We start from the raw sequence: 22,186 nt of genomic DNA, 5'->3' as shown, positions 1-22,186 counted from the left end.
TAAAAGACGCTTTGAAAATCAACAATGATGGTGAAACAGTTGATTTAAATAACCAGTGTGTTGAGGACGGCTCTAAAGTTGTTGGTAAGAAAGGAAGGGTATTTCATAAGTTGAATTTTGATAATAATAAATGTCATTGACAGTCAACAGAAGCAAAAGGTATCAAGCAAAATGCAGTTAAGAATAATTATGGTATTAAAGACAATATTGTTGTGGAGGAAACAGATTGGAATGTGGAGTCCCAGAAAAATCGAAATCATAATGTTTTAAGGAAAAGAGATAAAGGGAAGGGCATTGATGGTGAAGGTAATAATAAGACATATTCCAAAGATAGAATTGAAACAAACAATCCTTTTTATGTATTAGTAGATGATAAGGGTAATGGTGATTGATGTTAAGTTTGATAATACTGCTCCGAAATCAGGATATTCTACATCTTGTTAGTCTCTTACTTTATATCTAGTATAGGTCCTCGAGTTTCGCTCAAATTAGTGTTACTCATATTGTAATTCTCTTTGTATCATTTCCTTATCAATAAAATTATCTTGCTTTTCAAAAAAAAAAAAAAAAAAAAAAAAAAAAAAAAAAAAGATAGCTATTATGCCATGGCCCATGGTTGAAGTGTTAGCTAATTGAAATTTATTAACTACTACGATTAGTTGGTAGTTTGTTATGACATTCGGATGTCATTAACGGTTAATTATAATTATAGTATGTTTAGGTATAAGACCATTTGTAATGGTTAGCGGTGTCACTTGTGGTGTCACTTGCCTTTTTGTACTTTTTGGATGAGTATGACGTGTTTCTTTGTTGAGTAGAGTATTGGTGGTGTTACTTTGTGGTGTTAGTTAGGAGTATTGTGATGATGTGTAAAAATATAATTGGGTTAAGTATTAAAAAGAGATAAAATAATATTTTTAAATTAATAAAAAAACAAAAAAAAACAAGTAACATGGTGTTTCTTGTCCCGTTACTTTCTTCCAAACGCCAATGAGACACCACAAAATGCCGCCCCATTACCCCATACATGTGGCGTTTCTTGGTCCACATGGGCAAGTAACTCGCGTTACTTAAGCCCGTTACAATTGGTCTAAATATAATAATTTATAAAACCCTTCCCAGGTAAAACAATACTCGTATATGATAACTTACTTGAAATCTCATTGCCTTCTTAAGTTGTTTTACAACTTCTTTTGCTTGGGGTCGTTTTTCTCTATCATCACGTAAGCACCGATACGCAATTTTTCGGAATGCAGTCAATGCTTTCGGCATGATCTGTGCTTTTATTTTCTCAAATACCACCTCGTCACGTTTTTCATTTTCAAAGCTATGTTTGATGAAGCTTGGTAGATACATACCTTCCCGTTTGTGGGTCTCAAACGTTGATCTTCCACACAACATCTCAAATAAAACAACACCAAATGAATATATATCGGATTCTTTGGTTAAGAAGCCTGATTTTAAGTAAAGTGGATCCACGTAGCCCGGTGTGCCACACGCACGATTGATAACGTAGTCAGTTTCCTTATGTATTGTACTTATCAAGGAAAGCCCAAAATCAGCGAGTTTTGCCTTCCACTCACCGGTTAGCAAGATATTAGCGGTTTTGATGTCCCTATGTATCACCGTTCCTGGTTTTCCGATACCTCTATGAAGAAAATCCAATGCGGTTGCAACATCAATACATATTTGAAGTCTTTTTATCCAATTAAGACGAGCATCGCTCAAATACCTATCAAGACTTCCTCTAGGCGCATACTCATAAACAATGACTTTTGCATCTTCTTGATCACAATAGCCTACAAGACCGATGATATTTTTGTGCTTATACTCAAAAAGAATTTGGAGCTCAATGCGAAATTGTTGTTCCCCTTGACCACCTCTTGTATCCAATTTCTTTGCAACAATTGTATCATCACATTGTGGAAGTTTTCCTTTATAAACATTTCCAAATCCTCCTCCACCAACACAATTGCTAACATTGAAGTTTTCAGTGGCCAACTTTATATCATCAAGTGTAATCCTGAGGTCGCCGTCATCGTTGTTTTCCTGTCAACCATAACCATGACACACTGAATAAAACACTTACATTGATAACAACCAGGTATATATAAAACACTTACTTGAAAATATAAGGCTTTCTCGAGCTCCTCTACAACATATACTATTGTTGGACGTTGATCTTGAATTTCTTCCAAACACTTGTATGAAACTTCCAAAAAAGCATCGAGAGACCTTTTGTTGGGTCCTCTATTTAGAGAAAATTTGTTCTCACCGCTTCCATTCTTAACGACAGGATCAACGATTTCATGTATTCTTCCTTCATCAAAGCATCTTCTTGCCACAAATGCCAGCCCAGTGTCACTCCCCTTTTTGTATATGCGATCATCGGCTATCCTCCCACACAGAATTTCAAACATAATTACTCCTAAACTGTATACATCTGATTCTCTTTTCAACGTACCCGTCCTACTAAATTCTGGATCCCTGTAACTAGTAGGGCTAAAAGGACTATTATAATGTACACCGTCACCATCTTCATTCGGACGGTATATCGCGAAACCATTGTCAAGAATCTTTGCTCCCCAATTCTCATCCAACCCAATGCATTTACTCCTTAAATCACCGTGTATTATAGCCTTTTGTTCTCCGATTTCATAGTGTAGGTACTTTACTCCATATGCAATATCAAAACATATTCTCAAACGTTGTGCCCAAGTAAGAATAAGCCTATCTTCGATGTTTTTCAAATAATCATAAAGATAGCCGTTAGAAGGATACTCCAAAACGAGGATCATTTCGGAACCTTCATCACACAATCCAAGTAAATTCCCTATATTTCGATGTTTACAACTTACATGCATGAGAAAACTGTGACGAAATAGTTTTTCTGCATCCTCATCTCTATCATGGATGCATTTCAAACACACAGTAGTGAGTCTTTTTGCTACTTCACCTTTATTCTTCTCTTCTTCTGAGGAAAATTTATCTAGATCAAAAACCTCAAGTCTAGCTTTATACAAGTCATAGCTTCCATGCTTCCCAATATGATGTGCCTTAGAAAAGTAATCGGTGGCCAAAATTATATCACTCCGTCGAATAGTGAGGTATGCATAGGGATGATCCTGCAAAATTTTGATATTATATATGATCACAAGTCCTTTACATAATTTTGTTAATTATATTAGGAATGATAACCCCTGCCATGCTGAGCACCACCCACAGTAGTTGACTTTTTGGCCGAACTCATGTCTTTACGAAACATATTTACCAAATTCATGCCTTATAATATACAGGCAATCCCTCATAATAACTTAGAATGCCTTCTCATCCTTTCATCTACAATAGCAAATAAAAATACACATTCCCCCCTTTTTTCTTTTATAATCTCAAATTCAGTTCATTAACTATTTCTCAATTGGAAACCATTTATATTTGTGTTTGTAGTTGTCATGCAGTATACAAGTTAAATTCAACAAATCCTACCACGGGGGTATGTTTATGTTCCAAACAAAAGGTAAATTCGATTTTCATGAGAATATATATACCATTTTTAATTTGTAGTGAACTATGTAGACATCATGAACTATTGAGTTAAAAAAGAAACATGAAACGTTGTTAACAGAAAGAAAGGTAACAAGAAGATAAAAAGAGTGACTGTGGTTAATAACGAATTAACGATAGACAATAAAATGGTTAAAATCTAAAAAAAAAAAAAAAAATTAAAATATATTTAGATATATATGTACTAGATGACATGGCTTTGGTAAATACGGTTAAGAGGTTAATGGATTTAGTCATAAGCTCTACACACCTTACTATTATCCCAAGAATAACGTACAACTGCACTTTCCTTTAACATCTATCAGTTACAACAATGAGAAATCAGTTAATATTACTATGACAAAAATGAGGAGATGAGGAAAAAGTAAAACGGAGATAAACGAAGGGTCTTACAAGATTTTCATTTGTTGGTTCTACCGATTTCCAAAATTCTTCGACAACTTCATCGAGCTCTTGGGATTGTACTTGATCCTCCTTTAAGAAATTATGTGAAGAACAAAATATTAGTTATACAAAAGAGTCAATGATTGTGATTCCGCATTTTTTTCAAATGTTAAAGTGCAAGGGGAGAGAGAATTAATGCTTAAGTGTGTGTTTCCTAAGGTGTAGGGGAAAGGGGAATTGTGAAAGGCATAAAGGTTTCAACTTCTAATGAGGGTGGATGATATGTATTTATAGTCATATAGACACCATGTAGAGTTTAATGGATAAAGGGTTAAAATGGTAAAAACATCACTAGGGGTATTTTGGTCATTTACAAATACAAATCGGGTTCTATTCAAGATCTGTTGCAAAATCAGAGCTGCTACTATACTTTAGATGTCCTGATACTATACTTTATATTGTTTGATTATATCATAAGAACATAGTATGTCAACTATAAAGATGAAATTTTAATTGGAACACTCGATACCCCTTACCATATAATGTCCAAGGTTGTCACCCAAACAACGCATGCCCAGGGCCAGACCTTTGCAAAATGTATATGTTGATAGAAATCTATAAAATTCTTAAATGCATATCCCTTACACATCAACTATGAACCCTAAGGGTGCACTGGGTTAGTCTTAAGTAATAGGAATGTTAATGGTAATGGGATTAGTATGGTAATGGAATGATTATAATCATTCCATTAGTGTTGCTTGTTTTAAAAAATATATATATTTTATGAATAAAAACATATTTTTTTGAATAAAAGTCTTTGATGCTCCAGAAAAACTTTTTGTTGTCGATTGTACCCTTAACGATTAATAGAACTTGTTTAACTTATTTTGAGTATTAACAATACAAAATTTGAAAGCAATAGATCTAATAAATTAATTTTGAAAATATAATAATTAAAATATAAAAAAAGTGACATAAAGTATAATGTGTGTGAGAGAGAGAGAGCGAGGTGAGAGAATCTCTTCTGTGAGAGAAATCGATGGGAAGCCTGAAGCTTCCTACACTGCAGGAGCAAGAGACGGGAAGGTAGATCAGGGAGGCAACACTAGGCACCACGTCACTAGGTTAGCAGGGGCTAAAGGTATCAAATCGTTTTTCTTTTACAACTTCCCGGATAACTGGAACATCACTGATCTCTGGAGGCTGTTCAAGAACCATGGTACGCTCAGGGAAATCTTCGTGCCACCGGTGAAACGACTAAAAAGCGGTATTAGATACGGTTTTGCCCGTTTCGAAGGCATCCAAGATCACAACATGGCTATCTTTGCGAGAAACCTTAGCACGCTTAAAGTTGGCGACTTAAATCTTAAGGTTTTTGTGGCAAATGATAAGAACAACAACACAGCTGCGCATGGCGAGAGACAAAGAAACTTTCAACCCACAACAAATGTAATCCCAAACGACACCAAATTCAACGGACGCAGTTATAGAAACATTCTTGATGCGAGAGAGATATTGAATGCAAAAAGAAAAGTTCCAGATCCAAAGGGCAAGACTGTTCATGCTGATGTCGATCAATCTAACATCAGAGTGCTGGAAAAGTCTCTAATCAGTCATGTCAAAAAGCTTGAGTATCTTGAATGTTTTAGTGATATTTGTGCTGCCGAGGGGTTATGTGACTTTAACATCAAGTACTTGGGCGGCCAAGATCTTATGTTGGTGTTTGAGAACCCAGAAATTGCCAACTCAATATGTAACAACAATGACCATTTTCTTCATAAATGGCTCAACAACATGAAGGTAGGGGACTCGTCTTCCCTTAACAACGAAAAATTAACTTGGGTTAACATCCTAGGAGTTCCTGTTTCTGTCTGGAAGGAAAAGACATTTATTTCAATCGCTGAATGGTGGGGAAATGTTATTTCCACTAATAACTGCTCATTAACTGGGAATCAATCGCTTGTAGTTGGAAGAGTTCTTATTAAAACTTCAGTTGGAGAACTCATCAGAGACAGGATTACCCTAATCGTTGGTACGAAGGAAATACAAGTGTTCGTGTCTGAAAGCGATGTTATTGAGATTGAGATGGAAGAGAAAGTGGATGATTCGGAAGAAAAGGAGAATCAGAATGATGAGAATGATAATGATGATATTGATGATGATGAGTCATATGCTAACTCTAAATCCGGGGATGATTCCGAAGAAGATGATTATGAGCAGAATTCTTTTGTTGTAGTCAATAACCAGGATGGGAATCTGAACGAGAATTGGTTCACCGGCAACCGAAAATCCGATGAAGATGATGTTTCCGGTAACAGGAAGACAGAGAGCCAAGAAGTCAGTGGTAACCCTAAACGCATTGGGACCAATCAAGATTTCGGTGGCAGTAATTATTCTTCTCCTTCTCCCAATAACCTAGGTAATACCAATGTCGACCCTGTCACTCCGCATGCTACCCTACCCGAAAATTTTATTGATGGGGCACACTCCCCTATTCAACCGTTAAACCTTTTCGATTCTACCCCTAAAATCATATCCAGGTCTGGTAGCCCAATAGATAGCCCAACTCCTCCTTTAGTTAGCCCAACAGCTTTCTCCACTCACTCTACTAACCCAAGCCCACCTGCCCCCAATCCCAACCCAACATGTGTAAACCCAACATCTTCCTCACCTATCATTAACCCAAGCTCAATACCCGAATCTCCATCTGACCAGGTTCAACAAATTCACACCGACCAAAAACCTGATCATATTCCCCAATCTTCATCTCCAACCCAAGTCGATGATACTCTTAATCCCTCTAAAACACATACAACGAACACCTCTTCCCCCATCACAGTAGACGAAACCGTTCCTGCCCCTCACCCTGATCAAATCCATCCACCCAATTCCTCTAAAAACATCACATCAAAAAAACCTCCACGACACTTTGCTAGAAAAAATTCCAAACATAACCCTACAGACCACACAAAATCGACTGCCATTCCTAACCGATCTGATAAAAATCCAATGCTCACCTACTCTTCGAAAATCCTTAAATTCAAACAGCTAGCCAGGTTAAACCATAAAAATACCAACCCTCAACCTCAACCCCAACCCGTAAAATGTAAACCTAAAATCAGCAGAACATCACTCCAATCATCCAATTCAACCACCCTAGACTCTAGTGACATGATCAATAGCACGGGAGTTAAGGAATTCGGAGCCAAATTGGGTGTCCGATGGAAGAACACTCAGTAATCTCTTCCTTTCATACTCGTTTTATATTGTTTTCAATGATAGCTCTTTCTCTAAATATCAGAGGTATTCGAAAGGATGGTAAATTTAAATGGCTTCGTTCCCTTTGTCGAAAAGAAAACCCATGGGTTGTTGCTCTTCAAGAAACAAGGTGTAGTAAGCTAAATGATCTTCTCCTGGAATATTTTTGGGGTTCCAGTAATTTCAAGTATGTTCAAAAGGATCCTATCGGACGCTCAGGAGGCATGCTTCTTATCTGGGATCCTTCAATCTTTAAGGTTACAGGCGCAACCGAGGGTGAATTTTATCTTGCCATCAAGGGCAAGGTGGAAGGCATTGATTCTGAGATCGTCATTGTCAACGTTTATGGTCCGCATTCAACAATCAAGAAAATCCGCTTCTGGAGTACTTTGGAGTCGTTGATGGGTAATAATAAAATGCCGTGGCTTCTATGCGGTGACTTTAACGAGGTTAGATCACAATCCGAAAGATTCAACTCGGTATTCAATAGTTGTTGGGCAAATAAATTTAATGAGTTCATTGACAAGATGGGTCTTATCGATATCCCCTTAGGGGGAAAGAAGTTCACCCGTGTGTGTGATAACGGAATCAAATTCAGCAAATTGGACAGATTTTTGATATCTGAAGAATTCAACTTATGTTGGCCTTGTTTATCTGCTACTGTTCTCGAAAGGAAATCCTCAGACCACGCGCCAATTATCTTGCGCAATGACTCTTTTGACTACGGGCCCAAGCCCATCAGGGTATTTAATGAGTGGTTAAAAATTGATGGTGCTGCAGATGCTGTTGAGTCTACATGGAACTCTATTTTTTCTGGTCCAAGGCCCGATTGCATCATCAGGAATAAGTTAAAACTGGTTAAAATGGAACTCAAAAAGTTTAGCTCTATTCTTGATAACATTGATGAAGAGATCAGAAAGCACTCAAAAGCTGTAAATGATTTGGAGTGTATTGCTGAATCAAGAGTCTTAACTGAGATCGAAAGAGAACGATGGATAAATGAAAAGAAACAGTGGTTATCTAAAGAAAAAATCCAAACCAACATGATGAAACAAAAGGCAAAAATCAAGTGGACCTTGGAAGGGGATGAAAACACGAAATACTTCCATAATTGTATCAAGAGAAGGGCCAACAAAAACACGATCCGTGGATTACAAATTAATGGGGTTTGGACAGTTAACCCTACGGAAGTCAAAGACGAAGTATTCAAGTATTTTTCTAATATTTTCAAACTGGATGATCACGATGACGGATCTTTTAATTTTGACTGTATGCGTCTATGTGATTCGGGTAACATCATGTTGGAAAGTAAATTAAGCGAAAAAGAAGTTTGGGAGGCTATCCAAAGTTGTGGTAGTTCTAAAGCCCCTGGTCCCGACAGATTTAACATGAAGTTTTTCAAATCTTTTTGGTGGTTAATTAAAAAGGATCTCATGAATGTGTTTGATTGGTTCTGGGAAGTTATGGAAATCTCGAAGGGGTGCAATGCATCTTTTGTTACCCTTATCCCTAAAAACGATAACCCAATCGAGCTCGCTGACTTTAGACCCATAAGTTTAATTGGTAGCGTGTATAAATTCATTTCAAAAGTATTGTCAATTCGGTTATCCAAAGTCATCCACAAGATCATTGGTGTAGAACAAAGTGCCTTCATAGGTGGTAGATTCATTCTTGATGGTGTGCTTGTGGCAAATGAAGTCATAGACGAGTTAAGAAGGGAAAACCGAAAAGGTCTTATCCTCAAGGTTGATTTTGAAAAGGCCTTCGACAAATTAAAATGGAATTTCATTTTAGATACTATGGGAAACCTTGGTTTTGGGGAGAAATGGATCAAATGGGTACATGCTTGTCTTTCTTCCACAAGCATTTCTATTCTCGTTAATGGTTCCCCGACGAGAGAATTTAAACCGGAAAAAGGAGTTAGACAAGGAGATCCCATCTCTCCGTTTCTTTTCATCATTGTCGCCGAAGGTTTGAATTTGTTAGTTCAAAAAGCAATTGACTTAGGCGAAATAAAAGGAATTCAAGTAGGTAGAGATAGGGTCGTGGTTTCTCATTATGCTGACGACATGATGCTTTTCGGGGAATGGAGCAAAAATAATCTCAACAACATCATGAAATTGCTAAAATGTTTTGAAAAGCTTTCGGGACTAAAAGTTAACTTTAATAAAAGCAATTTATTCAGAATTGGGGTCAACAATATTGATCTCACCTACATGGCAAATAAATTCCAATGTTCCCCGGGATCCTTTCCTTTGAAATACTTGGGTTTGCCTATTGGGGTAAAAATGTCTAAAGCATGTATGTGGCAACCGGTTGTTGATAAGTTCAAAAAAAGGTTATCGGATTGGAAATCTAGATCGGTTTCATATGGTGGTCGGTTAACTCTTGTGAAGTCGGTCCTTAGTAGCTTGCCTCTCTACTACCTTTCCTTGTTCCGTGCCCCGGCTAGTGTTATCAAGCTTCTCGATTCCCGAAGGTACAATTTTTTATGGGGGGGGGGGGGTTCGGGTGAGGGAAATAAACTTTGTTGGGTTAAATGGGATAAAGTAATTCTCCCTTATGATTCGGGCGGGTTAAATATTGGGTCTTTGGTCGCAAAAAACTTAGCCCTTTTGGGTAAATGGTGGTGGCGTTTTAAATTGGGACACAATTCCCTTTGGGTTAAAGTCATTGCAAGTATTTACGGGGCGGAGGGAGGGTTAGTTTTCTCTAACAATGACAGGTCAAGGCAGTTTAATTCAACGTGGCGCAACATCATAAAGGCAGGTAAAGTCATTGATGGCCTCGGTATCAACTTCTTGTCTTCGTTCAGCACAATTTTAGGAAACGGTGCCTCAGTTCACTTCTGGCTGGATCAGTGGCTAGGTAACACGAAATTAAAAGACAAGTTTCATAGACTTTTTCTCCTAGACGCTGATGGTTAGGCCAGAGTTGCAGATCGTATCTCAATTGTAAACGGGTCCATTTGTTTCAACTGGAACTGGGTCAGGCCTGTTCGCGGGAGGGCCCAAAATGATCTGGCGGATTTAATTAGCGAGCTACAGGACGTGTCTCTTGACCAAAACGCTGACGATTCCTACAAATGGTCTCTTGCTCCCGATGGCGTTTTCACAACTAAAATCCTATCGGGTCTCATAGATGGGAAAAATTCGGTTGGGGCACAAAATCTCAGTACCTTAAGAAACAATTCTGTCCCGCTGAAAGTTGAAATTTTCGTTTGGCGTGCTAGGCAATCGAGGTTACCGGTTCGGATGGAACTTGATAAAAGAGGAATCGACTTGGACTCCATTCTATGTCCTCTATGTAACAATATGGTTGAATCGGTTGAACATTTCCTTGCCCAATGCCCAAAAGTCGTTGATCTATGGAATCATATTCTCAAGTGGTGGAATCTCCCGGCCATCAACTCGATTACGATGGAGCAAATTTTCGATGACTTCTCTCTGTTGCCTCATCCTTCAGCAACTGGAAAAGTCGTTTGGCAAGGATTTAAATGGGGAGTTTGTTATTCTCTTTGGAAGGCTAGAAACGAATTGGTGTTTAAAAAGCAAGCGCGGAACTTGGCGGTTATCCTTAACAACATTCAAATTTCGTGCTTTGGTTGGATCTCTAAGCGTTGTAAAAAGATTTCGTTGGAATGGAACCAATGGCTCATCAATCTGGCGTCTTATGTTTCGTCTACTCCAAATAGATCCGGAATTGGTTAATTTGCATTAGGGATCTCGATCCTTTTTAGTTTGTTTCCTTGTTTATATGTTTGTCGGTCTTTTTTCGGCTTGTATAGTTTTGGCTTTCTCGTGGTTTTGTTTCGTGACTCCTTGTACTCGTTTTTCGGTTAATATATAGCTTGCTTTTCGAGAAAAAAAAATAATAATTAAAAATATATCTTCTTTGTTATGGCCTTTAATCTTAAACATGCTTCCATAAAACCACAATAAAAAGATTTCCACACCAAAATTAAAGCAATCGTGACAGGGAATAAGTATAATTTTTCGGTTGGTGGTACGCTATCATTTCATGTTTTTATAATATTAAGTGATAAATGTTTACAATGGAAGAGGAAAAAGTGATGCGTGCTATCTAGGTAGTGATGCAAAATGGATTTTAATCGAGAACGCAAACTTTGAAACAAAAATAACGTAGGTTGTAGACATGTCTATAATGAGAGGGAAAAAAAAAGTATTGAGAGGAATGCTTCAATACCATAAAGTCTATAATGATTCATTTCATTATACTTAACCAATCATCTTTAATGAATATCATTCTCATTCTATACTTCCCAATACCCCCAACCAAGAATACCCTAAGTGTTTAAACTTGCTAAAATTGTAATGAAACAGACACTTCAAAGAGTACGAGTCTGTAGATAAAATAAATACTTCAAAACCTCTGAACACTTAAGTTTTTACCAGCCAGTTGTACAAACAATGCATATATAAAAGGAAAGTTAAAGAGTTTGTTAGCCTACCCAGTCTAATAGAAAATACCAAGGTTGTAGACATGGTATATCTTGAAACATTTCAAAATGTATGGTGCATACCACCCGTTACATTGACTGTGACGAAGAGGAAAAGGAGAGAAAGGGTTTTAATTGTGATGTTAAATTGTCAAATTTTAAAGTTGTGCTATGGTGTATGTCAAATTTGGGTGTTAAATTTGAGTGAAAAGGTTTTGAGTAATGTGGTAAAATATAATTGGAAGTTAGGTGAAAAAAAAAGGTGGAAATGAGGTGTCACAATTTGATTGTCTGTCAAAATTTGAAATTGTCCATAATGTAACCAGTGCCCCGAAAATGCATTTGACGCCCCGTAATAGGCGGTAGCCGGTAGGGGCATCAAATTTTAACAATTCACGATCAAATTCAAATCTAACGCCCCGTAAGGGGTTGACCTTATATCTTAAACCAAGATAAAAGTATAATTTGCGTTTTTAAGTATTGCTTAGTATGGTGCAAATAATTCTTATGAAACTATGATTTATACTATTAAAAGTAGCATTATCAAGAATTTAACATTTCCTCTAAAATAATAACAAAACTGTATTATGTACTAAATGAATAAAGACAAAAAGTATCTTGACTTACTTGCAACGTTAATGCTTTCTCAAGCTCTTTAATGACGACTTTCATTGTTGGACGTTGGTCTTGAGTTTTTGCGAGACACTGATATGCAATTTTTATGAATACGTCTAGAGAATCTTTGTTGGTACACTCATTCTTAATTATAGGATCTATCATTTCCTTTAGTGTTCCCTCATGGAAGCATCGCCTTATAACAAATGCCAGTCCTTTGTCACTCTCCCTGGTAAATTCATCGTCATTGGCTACCCTCCCACATAAAATTTCAAACAAAACTACTCCAAAACTATATACATCCGATTCTCGTTTTAACTTGCCTGTATCCTCATATTCTGGATCTATAGAACATTCATGGCCAAGGATACAATTGAGATGAAGAGCATCTAGATTTGGAGGAAGGAATATAGAGAAACCAAAGTCAACAATCTTTGCACCCCAATTCTCATCCAAAGCAATTGTGCCGCTCCTTATATCGCAGTTTATAATCGTCTTTTGATTTTCCATCTCATAATGTAGATAATTTAAAGCATGTCCAACATCAAGGCATATTTTCAAACGTTTTGCCCAAGAAAGAATAGGCCTATATTTGATATTAAACAAATACTCATCAAGGTACCCATTCGAAGCATGCTCAACAACGAGGATCATCTCAGAACCTTCGTCACAAACTCCAAGTAGGGTGACTATGTTGCGATGCTTACAAATAGTAAGCATTTCCAGTTCTGTAGTGAATACGTCTCCTCGTCTGGCTTCTCTAGGGAAGACACGTTTTATAACTGCAGTGGTACGTGTCTTGGATAGTTCACTATTATTCTTTTCTTCTAGTGAGGCAACATTTTCTTTGTCCAAACCAAGTTCTGCTTTGTACAACTCGTAGTATGTAGTACCCCCAATGTGGTATGTTGCAGAAAAGTTATCCGTGGCCAACATTATTTCGGCGAGTCTGATATTCAAGTCGCTCACTTGAAGTTTCAAGTGCTCCAAGGTGTTTCTCTGTGAGATTGTGACAAGGAGTTAAAAAGAATATGACAGATACTATTAAACAATAATTATAGATACTATTAAACAATAATTATATTACAACCAGCAAAGTACTTTCATTAAGGTCACTCACAAAGGTGACTCACATAGTCACATGCTTTTTGGGATGATGTTCAAGTTGCAGCAAGGTATGCCTCTTTTTATAATCATTCTTTCAAATATGGGAATACTAAAACAAGAGAGAATCTGTTGGAAATAGGAGGTTATGTATATTATTTGTGGAAGAGAGGATTGATGATTTAGATGTTTGATTGATCTTGAAAACTTTGTTTTATTGCTTATTGTTTTGCTTGATTACAAATGAGGGGTGAAGTCCTCTATTTATACTACTCAATAGAGTAGTCTAGAACTCTTCATCAACTAATATCTAGATATTTTCTAAGTATTTTCTAGACTTAGATATTTTTACATGATTATTCTACACACATTGACTACTACACATTACATGAAGTTTCTAGATATTGGACTACAATCTTGATCCATATACTTGTATACTTGCAAGCCCATATCCAAAACAAATAGCCCAAATCAAGTTTAGTTTCCAACAGCCCCCCTTAAACTTGATTTCTTCACTCCGAGCATATTCCGTAATCTCTGAAAAGTCTCGTGTTTTAGAGGCTTTGTGAAAATATCAGCAACTTGGTCGAATGACTTCGTGTACTTTATCTGCACCTCTTTATTTGTAACACACTCCCTGATGAAATGGTATTTCGTATCGATGTGCTTGCTTCGATCATGGAAGACTGGATTCTTTGCTAGAGCAATCGCAGACTTGTTATCCACATATATCTCCATAGCTTCCTTTTAGAAAAACTTAAGCTCATTTAGTAACTTCCTGAGCCATATTGCATGACAGGTGCACGATGTTGCTGCTACAAACTCGGCTTCACACTTTGACAGAGTCACAATAGGTTGCTTCTTCGAGCTCCATGTGAACACCGTATCTCCCATATAGAACACGAAACCACTCGTACTCTTACGATCATCTATGTCTCCAGCCCAATCACTATCACTGTATCCAACTAGCTTGAAGTGATCAGAAGGCGAATAAAACAGGCCATAGTCAATCGTACCTTTGATGTAGCGAAGTATCCTCTTGGCCGCCTTCAAGTGATTTATTGTAGATGCTTCCATGTATCGACTCACTAGTCCAACTCCGTAGAGAATATCTGGCCTCGTGCAGGTTAGGTACCTCAGACTTCCAACTAAACTCTTATATTGTGTTGGGTCCACCAAGTATCCTTCATCATCTTTTGACAATTTGAGATTGCAATCCACCGGTGTGTTCATTGACTTGCAGTCATTCATCTTAAACTTCTTGAGCACCTCATTCGCATAACCTTCTTGGGATATGAATATTCCTTCTTTCTTTTGTTTTACCTCGATCCCAAGATAGTAAGCCATAAGACCAATGTCGGTTATCTCGAACTCCCGAACCATTGCTTTCTTGAACTCCTCAAACATTTTGGGATTACTACCGGTGAATATCAAGTCATCCACGTATAGGCACACAATCATAACATCTCCATCATTGCTAACTTTGGTGTAGAGGGCATGCTCATGAGGGTATTTTGTAAAGTCATTCTGCTGGAAATACTTCTCTATCCTGCTATTCCATGCCCGAGGTGCTTGCTTCAACCCGTATAAGGCCTTTTTCAATTTTAGCACCTTATTCTCTTGGCCTTTCACGATGTATCCCAAAGGTTGTTCTATATAGACTTCTTCTTCTAAGTGGCCATTAAGGAACGCAGATTTGACATCCATTTGATAAATCTTCCAATTATGTTGAGCCGCAAGTGAGATTATCAATCTTATAGTTTCTAGACGAGCGACAGGAGCAAATACCTCGTCATAGTCTATGTCGGCTCGTTGACTATATCCCTTCGCCACCAACCTTGCCTTATATCTTTCAACTTCACCTTTGGAATTCTTCTTGGCCTTGTACACCCATTTTACACCAATAGCCTTATGTCCCTTTAGTAGTGTGGCAAGATCCCATGTATTATTCTTCTCGATTGCTTGAATCTCTTCGTCCATAGCACGTTTCCACTTTTGGCTTTTTGTTGCGTCTTCATAACTTATTGGCTCACAATCGGCAAGAAGGCAGAACAATGATAGATCCTCCATAGGCTGGGTTACCTCGTACAACTCCCTAATGCTCCTTGTGTGATGTTGTAGCCTACTTGATTCTCCTCCTGATGTTGGTGTCACTTCATTAGGTGTAGTGGTTGGAGTACGTGGAGAGTGCGGAGATGGTGTACTAGAAGGTTCTTGAACTTCTAGATATTCTTCGTTCCTTGCAGTACTTTCGAATGGATAAGGGAGAAAGTCGTAGTTCTCCTCTTCGGGAACATTCCAATCCCATGTTGCTTCTTCATCGAACACCACATCTCGACTTGAGATTACTTTATCGGCCTTGGGATTGTATAACTTGTAACCCTTCGAACTTGAGTCATAGCCCACGAATATGAGTTTCTCACTTTTATCATCGAGCTTCGTCCTCTTCTGATCTGGCACATGAGCATATGCCACACTTCCGAACACTCGAAGGTGTGAGATGTCGGGCTTCCTTCCACTCCAAGCTTCAATGGGCATTTTGTTCTTGACGCTTCTAGTGGGCGAGCGATTTGCTAGATAGATCGCACAGTCCACTGCCTCAGCCCAAAACTCCTTAGGCGTCCTTTTGCTTTTTAACATACTCCGAGCCATATCAAGAATGGTCCTATTTTTTCTTTCCGCAACACCATTTTGCTGAGGTGAATACGGAAGGGTTAGAGGACGTCGTAACCCATTGTTGTCGCAAAATTCCTTGAATTCCTTGGATATGAACTCTCCTCCATGATCGGATCTCATCACCTTTATGGTGAGACCACTTTGATTCTCCACAAATGCTTTAAACTTCTTGAACATTCCAAAAGCTTCCGACTTCTCTTTTAGAAAATAGACCCATGTCTTTCGACTAAAATCATCAATGAATAGAAGAAAATATCTATTTTTACCAAAAGACGGTGGGCTGATGGGTCCACACACATCCGTGTGAATAAGTTCTAGAGGTTTCTTCGCTCTACTAGAAGCTTCTGTTGGAAAACTATTTCGGAAGTGCTTTCCTAGAAGGCATCCCTCACATATTTGATCCGGATGATTAATTGGAGGCAAACCCTTCACCATTCCTTTACTTGATAATAATTTTAAGCCTCCAAAATTTAAGTGCTCGTATCTCATGTGCCAAAGCCAAGAATTATCTTTGAAACATGCTTTTAAACATCTTGGAATGTCATGTTGAATATTTAGCATGAACATCCTATTCGTTGACATTGGCACCTTAGCAATCAAACCTCCTTTTTGGTCTCTTAAAGAAAGGGTACAATTTATCATGTGAATATCATAGCCTTTCTTCAAGAGTTGTCCAATACTCAGAATATTCGTCTTCATATTGGACACATAATACACGTTAGAGATAAATTGATGCCTTCCATTTTTTAAGCGGATGAGAATCTTACCTTTGCCTTTAACCGGGACTTTAGAGGAATCTCCGAAGGTAATATTTCCACTAACTACCTCGTCTAACTCCACAAACATGTTTTTGTCACCGCACATATGGTTGCTTGCACCTGTGTCGAGATACCACAAATTTAATTCTCGGTTATCTTCACCTTTGCATGCTAGTAACAAAGTGTTTTTCACGGCTTCAGTATCTTCTTGCACTAAATTTGCTCTTTCTTGCACGTAATTGTTTGACTTCTCGCATTCCGAAGCATAGTGGCCAAATTTACGACAATTATAGCATTTGGTTTGAGAATTGTCATACCTTGGCCTTCTACTTGTGTAGCCTCTCCCACGACCTCTTGTCGGGTGAAAATTTTGACTTCTTTCTTCATTTCTGTAAGAACTATAACCTCCACGTTTGATATATCCTTGTCCTCATCCTCGGCCACGTACTTGACCACGACCTCGTTGACTCGTTTGATGAGTCTTTTCACTGCTCTCTTCCTTGAAAGAGAGTTTTGCTTGTAAAGCTTGCTCCAAAGGCTCTTTACTTTTCTTATTAAACCTCTCTTCATGGGCTTGTAGTGAACCCATGAGTTCATCGATAGTCATTGATTCTAGATCTTTAGATTCTTCAATGGCTACGACTATATAGTCGAATTTTGAATCTAATGATCTAAGAATCTTCTCAATGACTCTTACATCACTTAGAGTTTCACCATTCCTCTTTAATTTATTGACAACCGCCAAGACTCTTGTAAAATAATCAGAAATTGATTCTGAGTCTTTCTTATTTAAAGATTCGAACTCACCTCGTAGTGGATGTAGTCGAACCTTTTTCACCTTATCAACTCCCTTATAAGAATTCTCCAAGATCTCCCATGCTTTCTTGGCGGTGGTTGCACTTGCAATTTTCTCAAAAGCTCCATCATCTACACTTTGTTGGATGATGAAAAGAGCCTTTTGATCATTCGTCTTCATTAATTTTTTCTCCTTGCTGAGAGGACCTTTTTCTGCAGGTTCCTCATAGCCTTCCTCCACAATCTCCCATAAGTCTTGTCCACCTAGGAAGGTCTTCATTTGGGTGCTCCATCGATCATAATTATCCTTTGTGAGGTGAGGAAACGTGATGACATTGTTGGCCATCATCTTGTCGAACCAAGCTCTTGATACCAATTTGTTGGAAATAGGAGGTTATGTATATTATTTGTGGAAGAGAGGATTGATGATTTAGATGTTTGATTGATCTTGAAAACTTTGTTTTATTGCTTATTGTTTTGCTTGATTACAAATGAGGGGTAAAGCCCTCTATTTATACTACTCAATGGAGTAGTCTAGAACTCTTCATCAACTAATATCTAGATATTTCCCAAGTATTTTCTAGATTTAGATATTTTTACATGATTATTCTACACACATTGACTACTACAAATTACATGAAGTTTCTAGATATTGGACTACAATCTTGATCCATATACTTGTATACTTGCAAGCCCATATCCAAAACAAATAGCCCAAATCAAGTTTAGTTTCCAACAGAATCAAGGTAATGACTTGTTTATATTATTTTATTTATTTTTGATTTGTTAAGATTTCAATAAACATTGTTAGCACATGATTATGGTTTTTTTTCCCCACAAACTATTTAAACATAGTCTAGTGGTTGGGATCCAGATATTTTCCGACATGTCTCTGATTTAAACATCATTAGAAGCATATCTTGGGGTGGAGGATTATCCCGTGATGGAGAAAACCTTATAAAAAATATCTTACATCATGATTGACCTATATTGTAGCACATCTTGACGAAATGTGCTGAGTTGTCCGCTCTATATTTGTTGTTGTTTACTTACATCTTAATGATTTGGCCCAACGCCCGAGGGACTTATTCAGTCATTCATAAAACCAGTGTCATCCACATCCAGTTGTCTTTTTTCACAAATTAAAGAAATCAAGAGAGAATCAAAAGGAAAGACAATAATGGCATTTAGGTCAATTCACTTGAAAAAAAGACACACTGCAAGCAGTGGCGACTCCACACTATAAGCAGTGGGGTCCCGTGACCCCGCTAGTTCGGAAATTTTTTTAACGAAGTACTCTTCAGATTATACAGGATACCACTAAAATTTACTACAGGACCCCATATAATATTAGGATTTGTAGTTTTTTGGAGGTAAATAACCCGCTAAAGTATCCTTCAATTATATTTAGCTGGAAAAAATTTTAGGACCCCATTGCGTTTTAATCCTGGATTCGCCACTGACTGCAAGATAAAACTAACAACCTTAGAGAGGTGTTACGTAATAAAGGAAAATCACATGGACTATTTTTAGCCCTCCTTTAAAGTTGATATGAACAACCCAATTCATGATCGACTTGTTTAACCCATTTTGACCTACAACATCTGAACTGTTGAACTATACCCAACCCAACATGCACATTTTAACACCTACTGGTTGTCTTAAAAATTCCATTGACATCAAAAATAATGGTTAACATATTATGATATTATACACAAAAAATACGACGAAAAAATGATGACATCAAAAGTAAACAAAAAAAAAAAAAAAAAAAAAAAAGAGGAGGGTCTTAGTATCTCACAAAATAAATTTCATATGGCAGCTGAAGTTCCAAAGCTTTCTCAAGTTCGTACACGATATGATTCATATCCGGGCGAAGTACTCGCTCATCATTTAAGCAAGAATATGCTAATGATGTGAAGGTGTGAACTGATGCTAGGGATAATTGACTCTGTACTAGGCAATTTAGCATTATAGCATTTACTGTATTGTCTTCGTAGTGAAATCTAGCTAGTGGAGCTAGAAACCTATCATTCCCATTTGGTATAAACGCTTTTCTACCGCATAATACTTCCCATAAAACAACACCAAATGAGTAGACGTCTGATTTGTGGGTCACACCTCCAGTCTTTTGAATTGATGGGTCCATATACCCTGTTGTGCCAATAGCTTCCGAGAAGAGAACCTGATCCATTCGTTGTACTGAATGGTTTATGGAATATTCGAACCCGGATAACTTTGGCTCAAAATTTTTATCTAACAGTATTGTAGAGCTGTTGATGTTACGATGTATTACTAAGTAACTCCGTCCATTCTCATAATGGATGTAACTTAAGGCACACGCAACACCAACACATATCTTCAATCTTTGAACCCATGAGAGGATTGGATTGCTTAGATACATCACGAGACTTCTCTTGGCCTCATGTTTGTTTATGATCACCTTCTCCCCTTTTTCATCGCAAAACCCGATAATAGAGACTATGTTTTCATGTTTGAGACTAGAAAGTGCAGAAATCTCTGTCCAGAACTCGATGCCTCGCTTATGCTTATGGTCTAATCTCCGTGCAGCAATATTTACCCATTTCCCAGATCGCAAGAGCTTACCTTTATAAACCTTGCCCAACCCACCATGGCCGATGACATTTTTATCATCAAAGTGATTGGTGGCTTCTAGAACGTCTTCAAGTGGGATTAGTAAGTGAATAAACTCTGTGATTGTAGATGCCATATTTATATTTCTGTTGATAAACTGATAAAGATAACTAAAACAGTGGATTACAAAGAAATGTTAAGGTAAGATATACAGAGAAAACACACACAAACACAAGAATATATATATTATATATTATACATTATTATTATAATCTCTTATTAAAATAATCTTAACACTCTAAACACTTAGCGAATTAATTAAGTTGTAACTTCGAGTTTAACAGGTGGGATGGTGCAGTAGTCATGAGCTGTCTGACACTGCACGTTATATTTTCTATTAACGGGTGGTTTAAAGTAATTAGAGCATAACAACAAAAGCATTTTATAACTTCGGGTCAATTTAAAAAAAAAAAAAAAAAAAAAAAAAAAAAAAACCTTTGATTTTTATATTTTCAACTTGTTATTGATATTTGATTATAAACAGTTTAAAATTGAAGTTGGGAGCATGCTCCATGTGGGCATAGAATTATAAAAATGTTAAATACCATCTAACTGCGTGAATAATGCTTTAGCTACAACTTGACTATTAAAAAAATGAGAACATATATGGAAGAGGACAATGAACTAGTACTAATATTCATGGCATCCGAGGACATTATCAATGACAAAGTTTAATTATTCACCTAGATAACCATGAAAGGGTGATTTACCTTAGATCAAGATGCCAACTACTAAACAGTCGTGCTATGAGTGCAACTTTTATAATTCACATTTTGTGTAAGCCATGTTAAAAGAACCAACAAAAAGGCCCTGGTGATCAGTGTACATATTTGACAAAACGACGACTTAGTCCCAATTTTACGCCATAAATGAAAACTGGAAACACACAAGAGAGCTCAACCACAAATAAGGGAACTACACCAGAAATATAAAACCTTACTGGACATTATCTAATAATTGTGATAAATATCATAAATTCAATGACTTCCAAAAGATATACAAATGAAAATAAGCGAAATGTGTGGATCAAACGACCTGTAAAGTGCGGATAAAAATCCATTGAAAGCAGAGATAGAAGGACATACATCAGCAACAGCAGCAGAATTCTTATAACCTGTAGGTAAAAAATAAAAAATAAAAATCAGATCATAATCATTGAGATCGTAGTCAAATTGGATATTTGGTGAGTGTAATTGAAGTAGTTTGTCACAAATTGAAGTTAGGGTTTATATGCCGTCGGTGAAAATGAGTTTTTGTATGGGTCTGGTGATTGGGACACTGTTGATTATTTGGGCCTACTTGGTGATGTCAAAATGTACTCAAAAGTTTATTATTTGGGCGGTAAACCGTGAGCCGTGAGTATCTGCACTCATAAGATTATAAGAATAAAAAAAAAATTACCTACCAGCATGGGATGGGTAAATTTTTGTACCCATTCAGGAGTCACGTGCGGCTTGTAGAAGTATAATACACGCGACGGGTAAAATGCGGCGCTTGAATCCCTGACACCTTGTTTAAGAAATTCGCGTCTATACCCGTCAACTTGCATAAATACATTTAATTATACATTAATATACTTATAATTTTAATATAAATCTGTAATTATTTACGAGTTTACCCGTGTCGTGAGTATTTCCATAGGCACAACTTGGTTTTTTTTTGTTTTTTTTTTTAAAGAAAAAAGATACTTTATACTACAATATAGAATCTATGTAGAGTATGGATACATCCATACAATTAGTATATGCATATATACCTGACTCCTGAGTACCACATCTAGCCAAAATTGTTAGAATGCATAAACAAGAATAATCAAAAATAGTCAACTTATGTTTTATGGTAAGTTGACTTTAGAATCAGAAGATAGAGAATCTTCATCATTTTCATTTATGGAAGAACACAAGCAGTGGCGGATCCA

The 22,186-nt window shown here is 37.2% G+C and overlaps 3 protein-coding genes across 3 annotated transcripts; all 3 read right to left on the bottom strand.

The window, feature by feature from the left end:
• Positions 1-494: 494 nt before the first annotated feature.
• LOC139841143 (uncharacterized) lies at positions 495-4,520 on the bottom strand. The gene is made up of 6 exons (XM_071831376.1): positions 4,485-4,520; positions 3,958-4,038; positions 3,815-3,862; positions 2,124-3,125; positions 1,153-2,049; positions 495-548 (listed from the first exon to the last, which is right to left on the bottom strand). The coding sequence occupies exons 1-6, from the start codon at positions 4,518-4,520 to the stop codon at positions 495-497; spliced, it is 2,118 nt and encodes a 705-aa protein (XP_071687477.1).
• A 7,730-nt stretch (positions 4,521-12,250) lies between these two features.
• On the bottom strand, positions 12,251-13,216 carry LOC139841142 (receptor-like protein kinase ANXUR2). The gene has a single exon (XM_071831375.1). The coding sequence runs from the start codon at positions 13,214-13,216 to the stop codon at positions 12,251-12,253; it is 966 nt and encodes a 321-aa protein (XP_071687476.1).
• Positions 13,217-19,402: 6,186 nt separating this feature from the next.
• On the bottom strand, positions 19,403-20,344 carry LOC139841141 (receptor-like protein kinase HERK 1). Its single transcript, XM_071831374.1, has one exon. It carries the CDS (start codon positions 20,342-20,344, stop codon positions 19,403-19,405), a length of 942 nt encoding a protein of 313 aa, XP_071687475.1.
• Between the last annotated feature and the right edge of the window lie 1,842 nt (positions 20,345-22,186).

Source organism: Rutidosis leptorrhynchoides, chromosome 4, assembly GCF_046630445.1.
Source record: "Rutidosis leptorrhynchoides isolate AG116_Rl617_1_P2 chromosome 4, CSIRO_AGI_Rlap_v1, whole genome shotgun sequence".
NCBI lineage: Eukaryota > Viridiplantae > Streptophyta > Magnoliopsida > Asterales > Asteraceae > Rutidosis > Rutidosis leptorrhynchoides.
The sequence above is the reverse complement of the archived record's forward strand: the minus strand, read 5'-3'. Positions and strand labels throughout refer to the sequence as shown.